Here is a 19,453-nt window from a genome sequence, read left to right as displayed (position 1 = left end):
GGATAGTAGGCGAAGCCCATTAACTATGGTCAACGGGGTATAATATATCCTCAGATATGAGCCTATCATATTCACCCTCGACATTTTCGCGTAAAGCATACGGAACTGGCCTAGCCTTTTGAAATACGGGTGTAGCGCCGTCTTTCAGCTTTAACAATGTTTTAAATCCCTTGATCCCAGAGCCTGTGTTAGTAAACAAACATTCATGTTCATTTAAAAGAGAATTCAAATCAGAATTGAGAGCCTGAGGTACACATTTTTATTGGGTTATATTTTCATGTTTAACAGACAAGATAGTGTCCAAATTTAGTTTAATTTTACTGAGCCAGTCTCTTCCAAATAGAACTGACAGTTTTCCTTTTACAACCAAAGGATTATTAAGATCAAATGTCGGACTTTCCCCAACACTGACTGGAACTTTGATACGCCCCAAAACGGGAACCTCCTCTCCACTATGACTACGAAGTACAACATTGCTTTTCAACAAAGAATACATACTCAATTTGGCTCGGTAAACTACGTCACTAACCATAGACCCGGGCCATAGACCTAAAAGCCCCAGAATCGATTTCCATATCAATACGTTTATCCCCCACATTTACTTCAGTTAACTAAATACGGTAAAAAAGTACGCTTGCACTCACTCTGTACCTGAATGTTATACAATTGTATTAGACACTGTCTCAAAGTCATCATTATTAGAGCTCACGCAGTTCTGATTTAATTTCACTGACGATTTAATATGCCATTTCTTCCTATAGTTGTAACATGTAGCGTCTTTAAATCTACATTTCTCAGCAGAATGTTCGCCTCCACAGAATTTACATTTGGTGAACAATGTCCTTTCCCTTCGACTTCACAGCATGTTGTTGCGGGAGTTTCTTGGTTCTTGGGCGATGCTGGACCAGGTGCGCGTCTTGTTAGCTTGCGTTGATTCCCACGTGCTGTTGGTTGGCTGCTCCCGCCATTTCCTCGGCGATACATTTCGACTTGGCGTCCTCGAACGACAATTCACGAATCGAAAGTAATTGTCTCTGAATACGAGACATTTTTGAGTGCAGTCCCGATACAAGACGATCACGTAAAGCTTCAGTCAGGAATGCTCTAAAAGCACACGTCGACGCAAGATTTTTCAATCGAACAACCAAGTCCGCCACCGTCTCGCGCTCTCCCTGTCGCGCGGTCCAAAATTTGTGTCGTTCGGCAATGACGATCGTTGCAGGTTTAAAATGTTCTGCCAGAAGTTGCTTCAGTTGAGAGTAACTTTTCGTACTTGGCTGTGCTGGACTACACACATTTTTCATAAGCTTGTATGCACCCGGGCCAACACAGGCGAGAAACAGACTGGCTTGCTTGTCTTCTTGAATATCGTTCGCTTGTACAAACGCATCCATTCGGTCGGCATAATCTTCGAAGGGGGGATTCGACATTTTCATCAAAACTGCCGATATTTCCGTATACAGCCATGCCGATGGGTACTTTAAGATCCTCGTCGCCAATTTTGTAGCTCGTTGCTACAAAGTAAACTTAATTACGTAAAAATTCACGTATCAGAATAAAGATGGAGACACACATACAAGTTGACGGTTTGTAGGTTAGCGGGTTAGCGGTGCGGTGAAGTGCCAATTTTTCATCGCGTAACACGTGATCAGTTCATGACAACATGGCGTAATGTGATTAGCTAATAAGGTCATGGTTATGACACGTGATTATGTAACCCTAACTCAATGAATAAAAGTACAAGAAACCATAGCAAAGTCAAAGATACAACAGCTATATCGATCTCGTTACACTGCACCAGGAAGATAGTAAGATAACTACGAACAATAACATAAACAATATAGAAATATTGACCCGGGCCAAGGTCGATATACAGATTGGTCGACCTGAAGAAAGGATTGTATACCTAAAAAAAGCTGCTGTTCCATCACACTTCCAATGGTTCGTATGTATTTATATTCCATAATACCTTAATTTTTGTAGGTAAAAACTTGCTTACAGGCGACTGTTTGACATTTGTAGAAGCCGCGACGTTTACACATGACGCGCTCAGAGACAAAAGCGACACGCATTCGGGTCACTTGGCCCTAAATAAAACGAAATATGACAACACATTTCCAGTTAATTGAACAATTTAATGAAACCCAGCTGTCTGTATGATACACAACGAGTAATAAAATTATATTTATGAAATAAATAGAAGAACTATACGTTGGTACATGACGTCAACAAATCCAGGAATACCATGCGAAATTCAAGCGCTAGCTACGTACACGGTACGGCGACTACAATCGGAACGACCGACCGAGCGATGTAGTTGTGTTGTTTGATGATTATCTCCAGTTGCTCGACCTGTTCACAAATTAAAGATAATTCTCCGAGAACTCGAAAACGCCGACAAACGTCAATGATGAATCAACATAAATCATAACGTACGCGAAGTGCTTAATCTTACGTCTTTGACCTGATTGGCTGATAGGAATGTGAGGTATAATTATATTGAATATTCCACATCGGGTGTTGTATATTTCAGAGCGTACCAAATAAATTTTGCAGACATACGTGAAATGCACATAGTGTTTGTCATTTTGGATGATGAAAGAATCAACATATATATTCAGCTTAGGGTAATTAAAATAAAGTTTTTTATATACAAGTAAATTCACATATATATTAATTGATTGCTTCTTAAGGAGGAGTATTGTCAATTATGTTTTTTATATGCCATTTTTTTGCCCATATAATCAAAGACGCAATTGATGTTCCCAGAAGAAATACTGCGACAGCACCTGTCACAGTGGCAATGATGATGACCACGTTTACAGCATCGATCGTGTCTGAAAGATATAAAGGATTATAGTGTCATGGATGAATTCTCACGATGTTATTATATCATGCCATTTCAGATATCATATCATATCATATCATATCATATCATATTATATCATATCATATCATATCATATCATATCATATCATATCATATCATATCATATCATATCATATCATATCATATATCATATCATATCATATCATATATCATGTCATGTCATGTCATATCATTATCATATCATTATCATATCATGCAATATGTCAATCATTATCATATCATTATCATATCATGTCATGTCATGCAATATGTCATATCATTATCATTTCATATCATTATCATGTCATGCAATATGTCATATGATTATCATATCATATCATATCATGATGGCGTATCGTATCACTGTCAAGTCAGATCATATAATATCACATTGTCATGCAATATGTCATGTCGTATAGTCGTATATGTCACGCATGTCATGGCATATCATGTTATGTAATCACAACTACTCCCAAAAACGTACTATCATGTATGATGTTACTCGAAATCTTAATTGAGCTTGTTAAGCCTCAGTCAATATTTTACAAGTTCAGTGTTGGGATTGAAATGAACTTCAATGTTAATATTGTTATATGATATCTACAACAAATCTTTAAATCAATACGACCATCCACGAACGTGCAGGAAACTTTATTGACAATGACAAGAGAGATGTATTGTTTTATCAATATTTTGTATTGTGTACGAAATCAGGAGATCTCTCAATGTTCATCAACCCAGTTATATATATTTGTAATATAGTTCTTAATACATAGTTTTATTTTCTTGAGTTTCGAATACAGTTTATTATTTTTCGTACGTTTTTCCTGTCTTTGATCAGGATTAAATATAAAAACAATGTTGTAACGTATATAGCACAATGTTCACAAAGTATCAACGAACAGTGATGTAACAAATATTGAATAAGCTTAACCCATTTGAAGACAACAGTTAACGTTTTGAATAAGTTTAATACATTTGAAAGCCACAGTCAACGTTTTGAATAAAGCTTAACCCATCTGAAAGCCACAGTCAACGTTTTGAATGAGCTTAATACATTTGAAAACCAGAGTCTACGTTTTGAATGAGCTTAACCCATTTGAAAGCCAGTCAACATTTTGAATAAGCTTGATACATTTGAAAACCAGTCAACGTTTTGAATAAGCTTAATCCATTTGAAAACCACAGTCAACGTTTTGAATAAGCTCAATACATTTGAAAGCCATAGTCAACGCTTTGAATAAGCTTGACCCATTTGAAAATCACAGTCAACGCTTTGAATAAGTTTAATACACTTGAAAGCCACAGTCAACGTTTTGTAACCTTCCCCATTATAAACTTGCGTAAATTTTTTTCGAAATAAAAATCATCAAGATCTGTAACGAATGAGAACTTATTTTCATTTGTCCTAAGATTGACAAGGAGAATACACATAAGATTCAGGTAGAGAAAAACGTGTCGCTCAAAGAGTTAATAATAAAAACAAGACTGTGAAACTCATTCAAGAAAAGCATACAGTACCTGTTGACATTAAATAGTTATATGTCAACTTCTTATTCCTATGATGCGACATGAAATTGGCAAGTCATTTCTTTACTTACCGTCATTATCAGTGATAATTATAGTCACTGTTTCATTCAGAATCGTAAGACTACGACTGCAATTGGTAATTGTCACTTGAAACGACTCCTCCAAATCTTCCACATCGGAGTCGTCGGTAATATTAATGACCAGTATTTTTAACGATTCATTTCTACTAAAAGTTACATTGCCATCGAGGTACTCGTAGTCGTCCGTGCTTGTAGTTATGTCAATAGTTTTAATATGTATATAGTGTTCTCTATCGAGGTTACCAAGACGATTAAATGTTATGCTAGCAGTGTCATCGCTTTCTTTCACACGCACTACACATGGATTACACGTTACGTACGAAGGTACTGGAAAAAAATAAAGACGTTTATTAAAAAGACGACATCAGTATCACGTGGGATTCCTGTCCAAGCACGTCATAGAATTCTAGCCTCATTCGTAGTCATGTCGTGCAGTAATAAATATAATCGCCTTCAAATTGTCTACCTATCACACGACTGTAGGAGGTAATTATTTGATTGAGACACTGCTAATCGGACAGAATATTTTAGCATCAGAACCCCGTATATGGTGTATTAGGCTTTGTAGATAATATATATGTATATATGCAAAATACATTCATCGCCACATGAAGGGGTAAATGTGTAATCGTAAAGTTATATCTACCGATTACATACGCCAATTGACGCGTGTTTACTGAAACTGAACCCTCATAATGCTCCTGGATCAGGAAAGCGGAATGTGCAGAGTTGTGATATTTGCATGAAAAACGTTTTCAATCGTTATCTACAATTGAACGTGTTTTATTGCTTACACCGATCCAATATAGTTCGTTATTCTATCTTTCGATTTTGGGATAAAAAATGTGTTTTTTACAATGAAATCACGGACTTAAGAAGTTTGTGGTTACACTGGTACAAGCACTGTAAGTAAATAAAGAGCAAACTAAACTTCAGGTCGTGACAATGTGACGTCACATGTAAGTTACTTACCATCATTGTCTTTAAAGTAGATGAACGTGCTGTTGTTTTGTAATGTAGTACTATAGCTAGTACTGGATATCTTGAGCTCTAGGAATTCATACATATTCGTTGTACCCTGTGTAATTTCTATGCCCACTGTCTTAGATGTCTCGAGTAATCCAAAGTCCACGGTCATATTAAATAACATACTCCTATTTGAATTTATGGATGACATTGCAGTTACGTCGACGTCTACTCTAGTATCGATAGCGATATTTCCAGATCGAACTAGTGTGACGTCGACTGCGCCCTCATTCTTCGCGATTTCGTACGTTGATTCTGCGAAACCCACGTACGATTGACCTGATGGATATAATGAAAATGGATAGCAAAAAAAAAATACAGATTGATTCACATTGAAAAATACAAAAACATTTCATTACATCAACAATTTATGAACAAATACCAGGATCGCTTAAGGGCACTCTAAACAACGCCTATGTTATGATCGCGACTTCACGTTCGCACATTCGGTTCACACGCCGGTAGACTATTGTCAACGCGTCTATTCATCTGATACATTAAAGTCGAACATCGGCTACTTTTTTTACAGGCTGGAAAAGGCAAGATATTTAGAGCAATATTGTCACATACAACGGGGAAAGCATACGACATGGACTTATTTTTTAGTAGAAGCGGAAGTAATTTTTTGTATAAGAACTATCGCCTATGTAACAGCATAGGGAAAATAACTGAAGCTGCCGTATTTTTACAAATAGCTCCGTAGCTCCCATTTTTTCAAAATGTAGTTCAAGTCTCAAATTTTTTTTCTTCTAATTGATCGAGTTAGCTGTTTTCCCGTTAGATTTTTCTGTAATCCACATTAATATCAAGTTAATATCAAGTACACATTCAATAACTTCCGGGAAACTGTATTGAGCAACCTTACTCATGATTTCAAATACCCAGAATTTATTCATTTTTTAATAAATTGTACTTTCGAGCAATATAAAAATATTGACTTAAAACAATTTGGGGGTCACCAGGTTAATTTTCTAGAAAATCATGGTTGTATTTTAGTGAATAGCGGTCATTTTGGCAGTATTATAGTGCTTTTACCATAGATTGTAGATCAAATTGTAGCCTGGTGACATAGAACAAATATTATATTGTTAATGATGAGGGTACTTTTTGATTTCCTGAATTTTTTCAAAAATCTGGGTTTTAAAAAGTGTAGAAAAATGCTATTTTTGTTTAACATTGCGCTCTGCGAAATTGTTCTAAAAATTGCTATTTTTGAAAAATATTAGGAAAAGTTTTTTAACTTGAAAATACGTCACTGTAAGACACAAAAGAATGTTATTTCATGGTGCCACGGTACAATAGCTCTATGATTTCACATAATAAACCAATGAACCTTTTCATGCGATTTATGTCCAACTTTCTCAAAAATGATGAGTAGGCTTCTACCTTATAGAAATAAAACTCACCGTCATCATCAATAATATTTACAACTATTTCACTGATGGCACCAAATACAACCCCATTCGTTGCATTGTACAATGTAAGACGAAATGACTCTAATTCCTCGGCCACATCGTCGTTGAATATTTTCACCTTGATTGACGTCACTTCCGTACCTGACGTCACAGTATACTTTGTTTTTGTCATGATGTAATCGTCAGGATCGTTAGCCGTGATACTTTCCGATATCGCCCAAAAATCAAACGTACTGAAATTGGAGCCGGTGATATCAAGTAAAAAGTGTGTAGTCGTGCTAGCAAACCGCTCGATTATGCTGAAAGCTGGTAACCGGAATCCAAGTGTTATAGGATCTGTTGATTGGATGGTGACAGTAAGTCAATTAGTCATAATAGGCAACAAAACACGAACCAATAATAATTCACGTGATCGTTGTGCGCATGCGTGTATGCGTCTTACCACATTCAATTGAAAGAAATTTTAGAGATATTTTCAAACAATATTTAAACAAGTGTAGTTTACGAATTTGTCTTCATAGCTCATCTTATGCCACAATATTACACTGAGCTGCCGTATTACACTGAAGTGCAATGATATTACACCGAACTGCCATACTACACAGAAGTGCCATGATATTACACTGAAGTGGTATAATATTAAACGGAAGTGCCATAATATTACCCTGAATTGCCATGATATTACACTGAAGTGCCATAATATTATCCTGAAGTGCCATGATATTACACTGAAGTGCCATAATATTACCCTGAAGTGCCATAATATTACACTGAAGTGCCATGATATTACGCCGAACTGCCATACTACACAAAAGTGCTATGATATTACACACTGAAGTGCCATGATATTACACAGAAGTGCCATGATATACGGAACAATTAAATATAATTATGATATACACCAGGGACAAACACAAATAGAGATAATCTGTACAACCTTCACTGGATATCATGAAAGTAAAATATATACCGGCACGTGGCAATAATGCACTAATATAATGTGTGACGCTGTATCATTTAGGTACTGTATTTTACTGTCTTCACCGGTGAAATTTTTAATCTTCTTACTTGGTCATCATAAGTAGATGTGTGAACAACAGTAAACGGGTGCGGTGTTTTTCCTTTCGTTATAGGCAAGATTTATTTATGGAAGTGTACCACTTTGAGTACGTTAGTGAAACCAAAACAGACTTCTCTTTGTACGTCGCTAAACTGTTTGTTGTTTTTTAGACTTAATGTACTATTGAAGGAAAGACGGCTGGCATTTACCCCTGCGTTATTAGTGTACTCACTTCGTACAATACAATCGATGAATAGAGAACACTTGAAGTTTACGACCCTATTGTGTGTATCCGACCTTTGACCCTGATTCCCTGTCGAACGAGTACCACGAGGTTATTCACTTGTTTGACTTTCGATGCAAACAAGGTAGAATTTTCGACAGGCCTGAATAATTTTTACTAGAAGAAACAAAAATTTAGATAATAAAATGAAGTTGGTTAAACGTTTAAAAAAACACGACGTATGGTTAATTTTGTATTAAACCGCGACTATTTCGGAAATAGGTGGCTGACGGAACCACAGTTTAAGAAGTATTTTTTCTGCCTATATATCGAATGAACTGATTGTTAGCATTCGTGGCGTATTGTACTTACTAAAGTAGAATAAACATACCAGAGACGCCCGTAAACACCTTGAAGTAGCCAAACCCACGACTTAACGGCCCGATGTACTTCTACTATATGGCATGCTCCACAGGCGCCAGCGTTTTTATAATGATTCACGCGATATCACGACGCCATCATCAAAACTTGTCCAATCATAATAACATCATGGCACATTTAAACAACATTTCAATTTTAATGTGCGATAAAACTCTCGTCGTAAACTCTTTTCAATCACTATTGCATACAATAGTTGAATTTAGAAGATGTTGGCTTAGTAGCACAAGAATACTTAAGAATTTACCGTTTTGTTGTTTTTTCACGGTACTTAAAGACGAAGCCACGATCAAGTAAGTGCAGATCATCTCTGTGAGATGTAAGTACAAAAAACTTCATTCGCAAATGGCCGCCTATCCAGGTTAACCATAGTATTTGAAACAATGGACGCGAACACTTAATTTGAAAGGCAAAGACAAGTCTCGCTCTCAGTGAGATTTCGGCGGTCATTTACGAATAAGAAGTATTTCACGTCCTCGTTGAAGGCGTATTATTGACTTCTAAAAGTTAATTGCCGTTGTGAATGGGCACTGCAAGGATATTAGCTCAAGTACTTGTAAATGTATTCTACAATCATATAACAATCATATGTTTGTTTAATGTGATTATGTTTTATCAAAACAAAAGATACTCACCGTCATTTCCACGTATTTGTAAGACAAACCAAAACATCACGAAGACTCGCATTAGCGACGTCATATTCCGAAGATACATACACGTATGCACAGTTAGTAAATACAATTTCCAACATGACGTCATCGAAACATGACGGGTTGTGTTTGTACTAATTGCATTCGTGATGAAATTTTGCTGTTAGAATCACGGATTGAGGCTGGGATACAGTAGGGCTAAATCGTTCAACGCAAGTATCCAACTGCCACTCTCATTGGTGTCCCTGCTCCTATGCTGCTCGCTAGAACAAATACCGGCTTTGAAAGTTCACACTCCCCACCTCTTGCCATAAAAGTCCCTGATGCAAGAAAGTACGTCAAAAAGTCAAGCATAAAACACGGGAGATATCAATTTCCGGTCTTCGACCTGTGAAAGAGCACATGCGGACTTCGGGTTCCTCCGGTTTCAAAGTTCCAAGGTGGGCGTTTAGTCAAATAAATCCGTTGTGTATTTAACACGTCTAATATCCATAGGTAACGCCCTGTTACACTCGGCGTATCTTCTGGCGCCACGCACATCGCGACCCATGTTCGCGGAGGCAGTAACTTCTGATATGAAGTGTAGGCAATCCACGGTATGCGCAGTGAACAATATACCATTTTACACACCAGTTTTATGTACACAGTCTGTAAGGAGTGGACGGGTTGAATGCCGAAGTAGACGGCAGTTAAAGCGGTTTTAGTGTCAAAGTAATAAAAAACACACACGTACGGTTTTCCCAATAAAACTCAAGGAGCTTATACCTGTTACTCCTATTTCTTTGTTTTGTGTTCATCCGCTCAGTTGACCTATTTAGGGTTGGCAATAATATACCATGCACTTAGGTTACACAAACGTTTGTATTTTGCTGTTGATAGAACAGAAAATTTATATTTGGATTTATTTACGTATAATTTCTGTTTTGAAGAACAGGATACGTCGGAGGTCATCCGGAGGGAGGGGGGGGGGTGGTGGGAATTCGAGCGAAATTCCGGAAACAAAGGCTGTTTCGTATATTGAATATTTTTCTCAGCCAGCCGCAATTGCTGATGCGAGACGGAAGATTCGTTTGGGAATATTTAACTAAGTTGTCGTTTAGGTGGTGGGCTATATTCTACAAATATTGACCACTGCTGAGGTGGATATAGAGATTTGTTAACTCGAAGCCAGCACTGCTCTGAGGGTCGATATTTCTTGAGTTAATATTTAAAGGCTATACTGCAAGATCTCTGTTGTCCCAGTCTCCAGTGACAGAATCTAGAAATTTCTCCATGCACAAGTAGCTGTTTCATAACATTTCCAATTGTTCGTACGTATTTATATTCCTTTCAAAATTAATGTCATATTTATGATTGTTGACTGTATAAAATAGTCTGTGACGTGCGCGCACACTAACAAAACAACACATTGCACTAGAGACACGAGATTCGAAATAAAACGCTGCAATACAACAACACATTTCCGGTTGAATAAACATTTTAATGTAACTCACATAAATGTGCACAATGACTCATCTTCCTTGATGAAATATATAATAGAAACACTAAACGTCGTTAGTTCTGAAAACCAATATTATAACAAGCCGTTTTCTCGGACATAGTATCTACGTTGTTATAACTGGTGGTCAATGCTTTATCTTGTGCATTGTCATAGTTAATGTGTTTTGGGCCATAATGTATACACATTGTTTGAAATCATTATGTTCAGCTTTATTTTTCATATTAGCATTTCTACTAATATAGTGCTATATAACAGAAGCAATTATTCCTATAATACACGATGAAGAAGCTTGTCCTTGTTTGTTTGTAATAGTAGTATTTCTCTCGACATTATAGATACAGTCATATATCCAGTACTATGGCCACCGGTATACGAACATACTTATTGATAGAATAACATTTAGAAATAAAAAAATTGACAAGATGTATTTGAATAGTTCAAATTTGAGCTCATTAAAACCTATAATTTCCGTTTCAATTGTAACACGTTGGAATGTAAATCCTCTAAGTGGTACGTAAGCAAGGCAAAATAAACAAAAGAGAAATTCATCTTTAACTACAATAACAATATTTTTAGGCTTAATTCACATAATTTATTGTCTCATTGAGTGCCATCTTTTCTCCCTATTTCAGTTGAAATATTACTTGCTAAATCTAAACAAGACATTTCGTAGGTGACCTCTATCTATAATGAATAAATAATGAACAAATAACAGCGACGTTTCAAATTATGAATAAATGTCTAACTTTGAAATTCCATCAACGCAATTGGACCATTCTGTTTATCTATGTATTGACACCGTTATTTGAATACATTATACATTAACATCTTCATTCCCAACAATTTGGTTGATCCAGAGCTCACCAAAACCATAACAAGTTTGTAATTTCCAACAATTAGTGTTATTTTCTGACGTATTAAGCTGAAATTTATAGCATTGGTAAATATTTCTTGTGGTATCTCCATTGGCATAATATTGGCCATGGCCATAATGTTTGGCAAAACGAAAATACACAATGGACTTTAGTGTATAACGCCCTAGTTCACCTCATACTAAAGTTTGGTTGATAAGATGTAACACATAACAAAACAACATAGGATCACCACGTTCTATACTAATTACGTTATGAAAATCCGTACGTCACAGCCATATAAAAAATATAAGTAGGATTTTGATATCAAATTGCCTCAATATAATATCACATAGTTTCAAGTCTGGATAAGCCTTCTTACATACAACACATAACAAAATAATGGTTCGTTTGTTTGTTCCGAAATTGCGTTCTGCGCCTTGAATCACACATCATTCATGGTAGAAACAACACTTAAATACGACACGAGTTTGACACGTTCTCCTCCCAGCAGTCAGGTCCTGTGGTATCCTAGAGGACCACCTCGTCTAATAAAACATTATTTCACTTTTGTCAGAATTTATGCGCAATTTCCTTTTTATATAGTAATCATTGCTAAATCGACTGCAAATAAAAAATAAATTTGTAATAAACCAACATGAACGCCAGAAAAAGAACAGTTTCATTCTCAAGATGCGTGTCAATATCATTGATATATTAGCAGACGTAAAATGATCTTTGCAAAAACCTCGAGATGTTTTGACGCGAATTTGAGAATTTAAAAAATCTTCTCTTTCACTCAAACCTCGTCGTGTTGAATTGTGTTCAAATGCATTTTCGCACAGCATAGCCAACAACATGAATAAGATAAATATTTGTTAATAATAGTATGCAACACAAATGAGTTGTTTCATATACGGTATTTATGTTTAAAACCGACTTGGGCAATTTTATGGTTGTTTTCAAACAATATTGCGGATATTTACAAATTATGGACATGAAAGTATCAAAGGTGTGATCCAAACGATACACACTTATTATTCGAACTGATTCACACAGTGACACAAAACAATACTTTTTATCTTTGAAAGGTGTAGCTCAAACAATAGACACATATGGTGGATAAATACTACAATATCTTCAATATATGTTTTTTGACATATTTTCCACAGTTGCATGTACGATATACCTTCCAACCTGTGAATATTTACATTTTTCATTTCAATTAGTATATAGAATATTGTTACACAACTTTGATTTATTGAAAATATATTGCATGGTCACGGAGCACTGCTATATATATATATGTCTATATCAGTAATTTTAATATAAAATAGGTACATTATTCTTAGTAATAGTGACACCTGTTGTTTAGTATGAAAAATCCCCATGGTTGGTTACAAGAGCATAGAAGTTTATAATTAAAATTGTTTTCCATAAAAAACATGATGAAACCATCATAAACAGTCTTTTAATTCATAGTGGGGTGGACAGAGTAAGCCTGGGCTTATTTTTATTACTTTCTGACCATCGAGTTTGCCATTCAGCATGACAATTTCCATATAAACAAAAGCTCTAGCCAATATCAGATTTGACTACTTGTTCTAAGGTCTGGCACTTGGAAATGAGCGTTGTGACATGTGGCAAATGTCAGAGTGTCTTGGTTAATAAGATTGGCTAAATTTCAACTAGAAACGGGTAAACCAGTATACCTGTATGTATGAAGCCAGTGAATTTTATTCAAGCCAAAGAAACTGCATCTATTTATATAAATACACATGAACAGAGAATATTTTCTTGGAGCACTAAATGTGACAATTGCCCTACTGTCTGTGCTACATAGCACCCGACGAGGAGCTGGGTAGTTAGTGAAGAAAAACATTGACTGAAGCATTGCAAAGCACTGAATTGTTGTCAATAGCAACAAACATATTGGAAAAGTCAAAGACAGTAAAAAAAAACACAGGCATATAAATACTAACTTTCTAGGATCTTTATTTGCTCCAAGTAATCCAGAATAGAACGAGATGAATCAACGTTATAGTCCGTCATTTTTATTTTAATATTAGATGCAACCATTATTCTATAGGGGACAGCGGGTCATAACTTGAGGGGAGTTAACACCCATGATTTTAAAAATGTCTTGATCAATAAGAGTTCAAGTTACAGGGAAACATTATTTTGATTTTTCAGTGGCCCAATAATTGCTGCATTATAAGTATCACTTCCCTGTCAAATTAGTGGTTCATGCTTATTTGAATCTGAACATAACAGGCGACTTCTATCACACCTTGCTAGACTCAAACTTCCATCCAATCAGAGCATTCCAAATAAACATGACTCCCCTCAAATACTAGAGGGCGCTCTGACCAAAAAATGCCATAATTTTAAATAAATAAATATTATATATATATATATATATATATATATATATATATATATATATATATATATATATATACATTGTATATATATACACGTTTGTTAATTACATCACACACACAAAATAATTACACACAAATAACAGTAGTATGTAAAATTGGTAAAGCATGTATTCTGCGTAATAGAAAAATGCATCTTAAGCTTTAAAAGAAGAAATATACATCATCTTTGCACATTGTTCAAAATATCATCATTATCATACATCCCGCAAAGTATTTTATTAATGTTATCAGTCGGATCAACTAAAGTGATTCGTTGCATCGATATAGTAGAATACGTAAGGCAATTTACAATATGCATTACAACACTGAGAAGTATACATGTATAAAAGACGAAAACTAGTCACGTTAAGCATATTAACGTAAGAATAAATATAACCACTAAAGAATTATTCGTTATTTTAACATTAGTTTTTTAATAAGTTTGCCTTGATTATAGAGACTAATTGGAATCATTAGAATATGGTGAAATTAAAACGTCTATACGAATGTGTGTTATGGTAATTATGTTACCATTAGTATAATTAATTACACAAGCAAGTCTGGCCGCCTACATCCTATATCTATAATCGCAAAAAAATATTGGTAAAAAAGAGATAATTACATCATTGGCAATTATTTATATAAATTAAGAGAAATGATTGAACTTAAATTTTTAAATCGTTGTTCTACAAAAAATGTTTTGAAATGTTTGCTAGTATTGATGCAGGAAAATTAACAAAATTACACCCTCTAGCATCAAGGCGACAATGATAATTTAAAAAATAGATCATTAGACTGTTTTGCCGTTTTCTTCGCTTAGGATTTAGATAGATTTTTTGGTTGATTTCCTCTATCAAATTTATATATTTTTTCAGGATTTCCTTTCCACACATTTGTTATTCAAATCACTCCAGGTTTCTAATATTCATCCCCTAATCAGGTAGATTTTGTCACTTGCTTGAACGCTACGATTGGTTGTCTTCCCCAATCTGGCCCGTCTGTACAATAGACCTTGACGTTGCCTTGGGAACAATAAATGACACACTGCTAAGTCTCCTATCATTGTCAGGTAATGTGTACTGTCCCTGTTGCCTAGGCGGTAGGTAGTAGTCTGGCTCCGGTATATTGGCACGCTGCTGTTGGATATGAGAATATAAACATATACAGTGGTTACTTCTACTGCGCTGTGTGGCATGGGAGCACTTATCATCGATTGTAATATATTTTTTTTGTGTACAGTCTAATTTGGCTTTAATGTTATTTAAATTAAATGAAGCATTTTCTGATCAACGTTACATAATATTGTATTGTAATTCAACGATCACAATGAGGTGCAATTAAAAATATCAGGGTAAATAGTCGATTGTCATTGAGAAGGGAAAAAACAGAACATTGTGGAAGATACATGAATGTGGTTGAACTAATAGAGATGAATATATGCACAACTCTATCAGGTATGACAACATTGAATAATGGCTGCCATCAGCTGCAGAAATAATATCTATTTGTTTATTTACAATGGATAAGTTTCAATTTATTATTGATGTGCATAAGTAGTTCAGCTCTATTTTAACTAACTATTAAGTAACTATTGTTAAAGCGCGTGGTCGTCGCGCAGCGTGTTTTCGAATTTCATGTAAATAAACAATGTATTTTACAAGCGTTGTATACGTCGCTATATCGAACAGGACGCGGCACGACGACCACCGCCCTTTAATTAATTAGCAACACTTTACTCTATAGTATGACGTCATTCTATAGCGCATTCCTGGTGTACATTCCGATCGTCCAGCTATTTCCACACGAAGTTCCAAAATAGAACATAATTATGTTTTGAACACTGAACATTGGGACTATTGATCATAAACGTGAATAGCTGACCGGAAAAACCGTCTGGTAAGAGGGGAGTACTGGAAGATGAAAATGGGTTTTCAGTTTAATTTAATTATACTCGTTCTGATACTATGCAAATTAGCATAACCTTTCATCTCAACTTGTGCAAAACAAATCTCGATTTGACATCCTACATATGTTTCCTCACATATTTTAAATTCAAAGCTGGGTTTTCAGTCGTTGCTGTTTCAAATAACATTCATGTAGATATTTAGCATTATTTACAAAAAGAGTAACCAGACAGCCCAAAACATGTACACCGAATACACGGTTGTTCTTATATGTTTATCGAGTATACGCTATGTTTCGTTTTACCTGTAGATATATGTCACGTTCTTCAGTACCCGTGGCAATGTAAGGGCGCATAGATTCGTTCGAGTTAGGGTAATCACGCAATGGTTCTGTGACTGGTGTCCCCCGAGAGGTGCTGGCACTGTTCTTCGATCCCTGAAATAAAACAGTAGTATTTAATCAATCATAAAACTGAAAAAACTGAAAAAAAAGAGAATTATTGTAAATCTACCATGTTTACAAATATCACACCTGAGCTAACAGTTATTATAAATGCGCTGCAAAATTATTTTTATATACTGAATACTTATTCAGGTTTCTCACATTTACCATGAATAACTACTCAATTTGATACCAGGAATTCAAGTGTGAGTAAACGTGCACGCAAATTCAATATCAGTGGCGGATCTAGGGGGGGGGGGTTCTTGGGGTCCGGTTTGGTTTGCAGTGTTAATTTAAGATGTCATAAAGATCGCCAAAATTCGACTGAATTATAGAATACACACCCTGTTATTTCTTGGAACCGACTGTTTGATTTGTCGCATATAAACGTCTAATTTCTCGTCATCGTCTTCGTATATAGAGTTATCAAACTCGTACTCATTGATTCGCCGTCTCCCACCTTCCACGTCATGGTTTCTAGCGCTGCTAGACGAGAATTCATAGATATACTTCTTACCATCCGCATACAGACCCATGCCGTCCAACATAGGGTGCTCACCTGAGGTAACCCCATTTGGAACCGGTACCTTGGTGACGTGCGCATTTGCTCTGTACACGATACAGCAGTGGACACAGAAGATGGTTATTCCAATTAGTAGCACGCCTCCCAACACACCGGCTATGATCAGCATTACTAGACTGTGATTGGTGGCTGAAAAGTAAGTAAAAGTTGGTTGACATCATGTTGGGAGAAATGTTTCTGCCAGTGGTATAGACTGATGATTTCATTTTAGCAAGAGTGGAGCCTATAATCAACAATAATTACATTTTTTTTCCTTCTGAAACTGTCAAATTTCCCTTGGGGATGAGTGGAATCAAGCTTAAGATTGAATTAAATAATTCTGATTTGGAGGGGAGGTCAGATCATAAAAAATGCCAAACGGTTTAAAATTCAGCGGTGTTGAGATATAACATAATGCAATCAGCCCTGGTAATGTAATCTTTGATTTCGCCTCCTAAAAGTTCTGAAGTAAGCGACAATTAGACCAAACGTTGATGCCGTCGTCCATGAGAGTTGAAATGGTGGTCTCAAGTAAAATAAGGTTGCCATTGAAAGGTTTACATTGTGACAGACGGCCCGCCATAAAACCGAAAACTACAGTCCATACAGTCACATGAGCGAATACAACATTTACAAACAGAATATATGACCATCTTACCAGAGCATTTTCTACCAGGTCTCATGGATTCATCCGATGAGTCGTCATCGTATCCACTGTTACATTCACACGTAAATGTACCGTCTGATAAATTGATACATGTGGCATGTTCAGAACAGTCATTACCACCAGGCCTGGTACAGGCGAGGTCTTCAAAATCTGAAAAATGATACACAAATACGTTGATAATACCGACAAAACATCTCTTTAACCCCATTCGTAACAACAGTCGAGTTGCTTCGTCTATTTACTTTATATATATATATATATATATATATATTATATAAAAAAATCCTCATTCGTGGTTTGGAATTTTGCATTTCGGGGGATTTCATGGAAACCATGACTATTTTCCAAATGGCGTCGACACCATATCTCTGTTAGACTGTGTTACTAGCTGATGTCTTAGATTAGTGAGAGAAGTTTTCATGTACATCGACTGCGAGACATATGATACAAATAGTACATCAGTATATTAGAGTTTTAGTCTATATTATTATATCAATAACCACAATACCTTAAACGATAAGAACGCTCGCTAAAAGTCTCACGAATAGACGTTTGTTTGTAAACAACGACACGCTATGACCACCGGCCACAGGTGACAACTCCCTCCGACTTAAAAAAGTATACCTGTTATTCGAACACTTTCTTCATTAATAGCTAAATCGTTGACGTCATTGGCACCTTCCACCAAACGGTTTTCCACAGCACTGGCATTGATTGAACTGTCATTTAGAAAATAAATGACGTATTCTGCATTTACGCTTCCAGCGGAAAATCCAAGGACGAACGACTGAACATAGCTGTCGTTAAAAGTTATCATCACTGCATCAAGCTGTTATAAAGAAAATAATCCAGGAGTTTTAGTATAACTTGATGACATAAACATGACATTATTAATTACCCAAAAATAAACCGACTCACCAATTGAATCACGTCTTGTTCAAGTGATTTATAAGCACTTGAGTCTTTGTTATTTAACGCTGAAGAGAAATTGATATCGACGCCGTCTTTTTGGAGAATCTTGAATTCCCCCTGGTAACTTTTGGTTCCTGGTAAAGAAGCGCAAAAAATTTATGAAACTTGTTTTATACTCTCTGTTGAGAGCCAATTATACACTCAACTTAATGGAAAACGTTTATTAAACGTGGAAGAATGTTGTAATGCATCTGTAATGAATAAGAACCAGTAGACGACGACGAAGAACTTACTCTCGCAAGCTCCATCGACTTTGAGATGGCCTGATTTACATTTACACACATATCCAACACTTTTATCAACACAGTATTCCATTTCCGAGTCACAGGGAGCTGTATCACATTCATCTTCACCTGTGGGATAAAGAAAAAGTAGTGCAGCAAATTTAGTAAAAGCATACATAAATGGCGTAATATGATGATGAATTTGTTGGATTTATGAACATATATTATAGTAGTGTTTATGTATTTTTGCTTTTGACACAGAAAACATTCACATGGCCACAGCGCAACGCAGTTGTGAATTTAGATGCAATGCTGAATGTGATAACCATAGACAAACATGTCCGGAAATTATCCACGGGGTTGTCATCATTTAAAACTACACACAAAAGTCCCACAACATTTATGCAACAACATCTTTCCACATCATTCTTCGGTGAATAGATGCTTTACAACATTATAGAGATTTTTTTTCGTTATTGCATCAACTCTTCAAAATACAGCGGTCAAATAGGTTAGGAAATCAGATGACACGAAGCCGGCAGCGATCAATAGAAATATATTGGCTCTTTCGCTATCAAACTTGAAGGCAGATCTCGACGACCATTCGCGAATGAACT

The 19,453-nt window shown here is 35.9% G+C and overlaps 3 protein-coding genes across 3 annotated transcripts in view; all 3 read right to left on the bottom strand.

Moving 5' to 3' along the window:
• Window positions 1-920: 920 nt before the first annotated feature.
• LOC144349658 (uncharacterized) lies at window positions 921-1,430 on the bottom strand. The gene has a single exon (XM_078008164.1). The coding sequence runs from the start codon at window positions 1,428-1,430 to the stop codon at window positions 921-923; it is 510 nt and encodes a 169-aa protein (XP_077864290.1).
• Window positions 1,431-2,621: 1,191 nt separating this feature from the next.
• Window positions 2,622-9,587, bottom strand: LOC146729803 (adhesion G protein-coupled receptor V1-like). The gene is made up of 5 exons (XM_085494979.1): window positions 9,276-9,587; window positions 6,911-7,255; window positions 5,451-5,783; window positions 4,470-4,805; window positions 2,622-2,837 (listed from the first exon to the last, which is right to left on the bottom strand). Exons 1-5 carry the CDS (start codon window positions 9,397-9,399, stop codon window positions 2,689-2,691), a joined length of 1,287 nt encoding a protein of 428 aa, XP_085351105.1. The 5' UTR covers window positions 9,400-9,587; the 3' UTR covers window positions 2,622-2,688.
• A 4,585-nt stretch (window positions 9,588-14,172) lies between these two features.
• The window catches only part of LOC146729802 (uncharacterized), a 34,622-nt gene continuing 29,341 nt past the window's right edge, over window positions 14,173-19,453 (bottom strand). The window contains exons 53-59 of the mRNA XM_085495084.1: window positions 18,846-18,965; window positions 18,559-18,686; window positions 18,265-18,469; window positions 17,632-17,790; window positions 16,756-17,123; window positions 16,274-16,405; window positions 14,173-15,201 (exon numbers count right to left, since the gene is read on the bottom strand). Coding sequence (XP_085351210.1) covers window positions 15,031-15,201; window positions 16,274-16,405; window positions 16,756-17,123; window positions 17,632-17,790; window positions 18,265-18,469; window positions 18,559-18,686; window positions 18,846-18,965 — 1,283 coding nt within the window. The 3' untranslated portion in view covers window positions 14,173-15,030. The remainder of the gene's footprint in view (window positions 15,202-16,273; window positions 16,406-16,755; window positions 17,124-17,631; window positions 17,791-18,264; window positions 18,470-18,558; window positions 18,687-18,845; window positions 18,966-19,453) is intronic.

The sequence above is a fragment of the Saccoglossus kowalevskii genome, chromosome 21, assembly GCF_978046115.1.
Source record: "Saccoglossus kowalevskii chromosome 21, keSacKowa6.1, whole genome shotgun sequence".
NCBI lineage: Eukaryota > Metazoa > Hemichordata > Enteropneusta > Harrimaniidae > Saccoglossus > Saccoglossus kowalevskii.
This window is presented reverse-complemented; position numbering and strand designations above follow the sequence as displayed.

Excerpts from the sequence above, each read along its gene's own strand:
- LOC144349658 (XM_078008164.1), bottom strand. The coding sequence starts at position 1,430 with ATGTCGAATCCCCCCTTCGAAGATTATGCCGACCGAATGGATGCGTTT.
- LOC146729803 (XM_085494979.1), bottom strand. The coding sequence starts at position 9,399 with ATGACGTCATGTTGGAAATTGTATTTACTAACTGTGCATACGTGTATG. Across the intron at positions 7,256-9,275 it reads ACAAATACGTGGAAATGACG|ATCCTATAACACTTGGATTC; the intron begins GTGAGTATCTTT and ends TCCAATCAACAG. Across the intron at positions 5,784-6,910 it reads AAATATTATTGATGATGACG|GTCAATCGTACGTGGGTTTC; the intron begins GTGAGTTTTATT and ends TATATCCATCAG.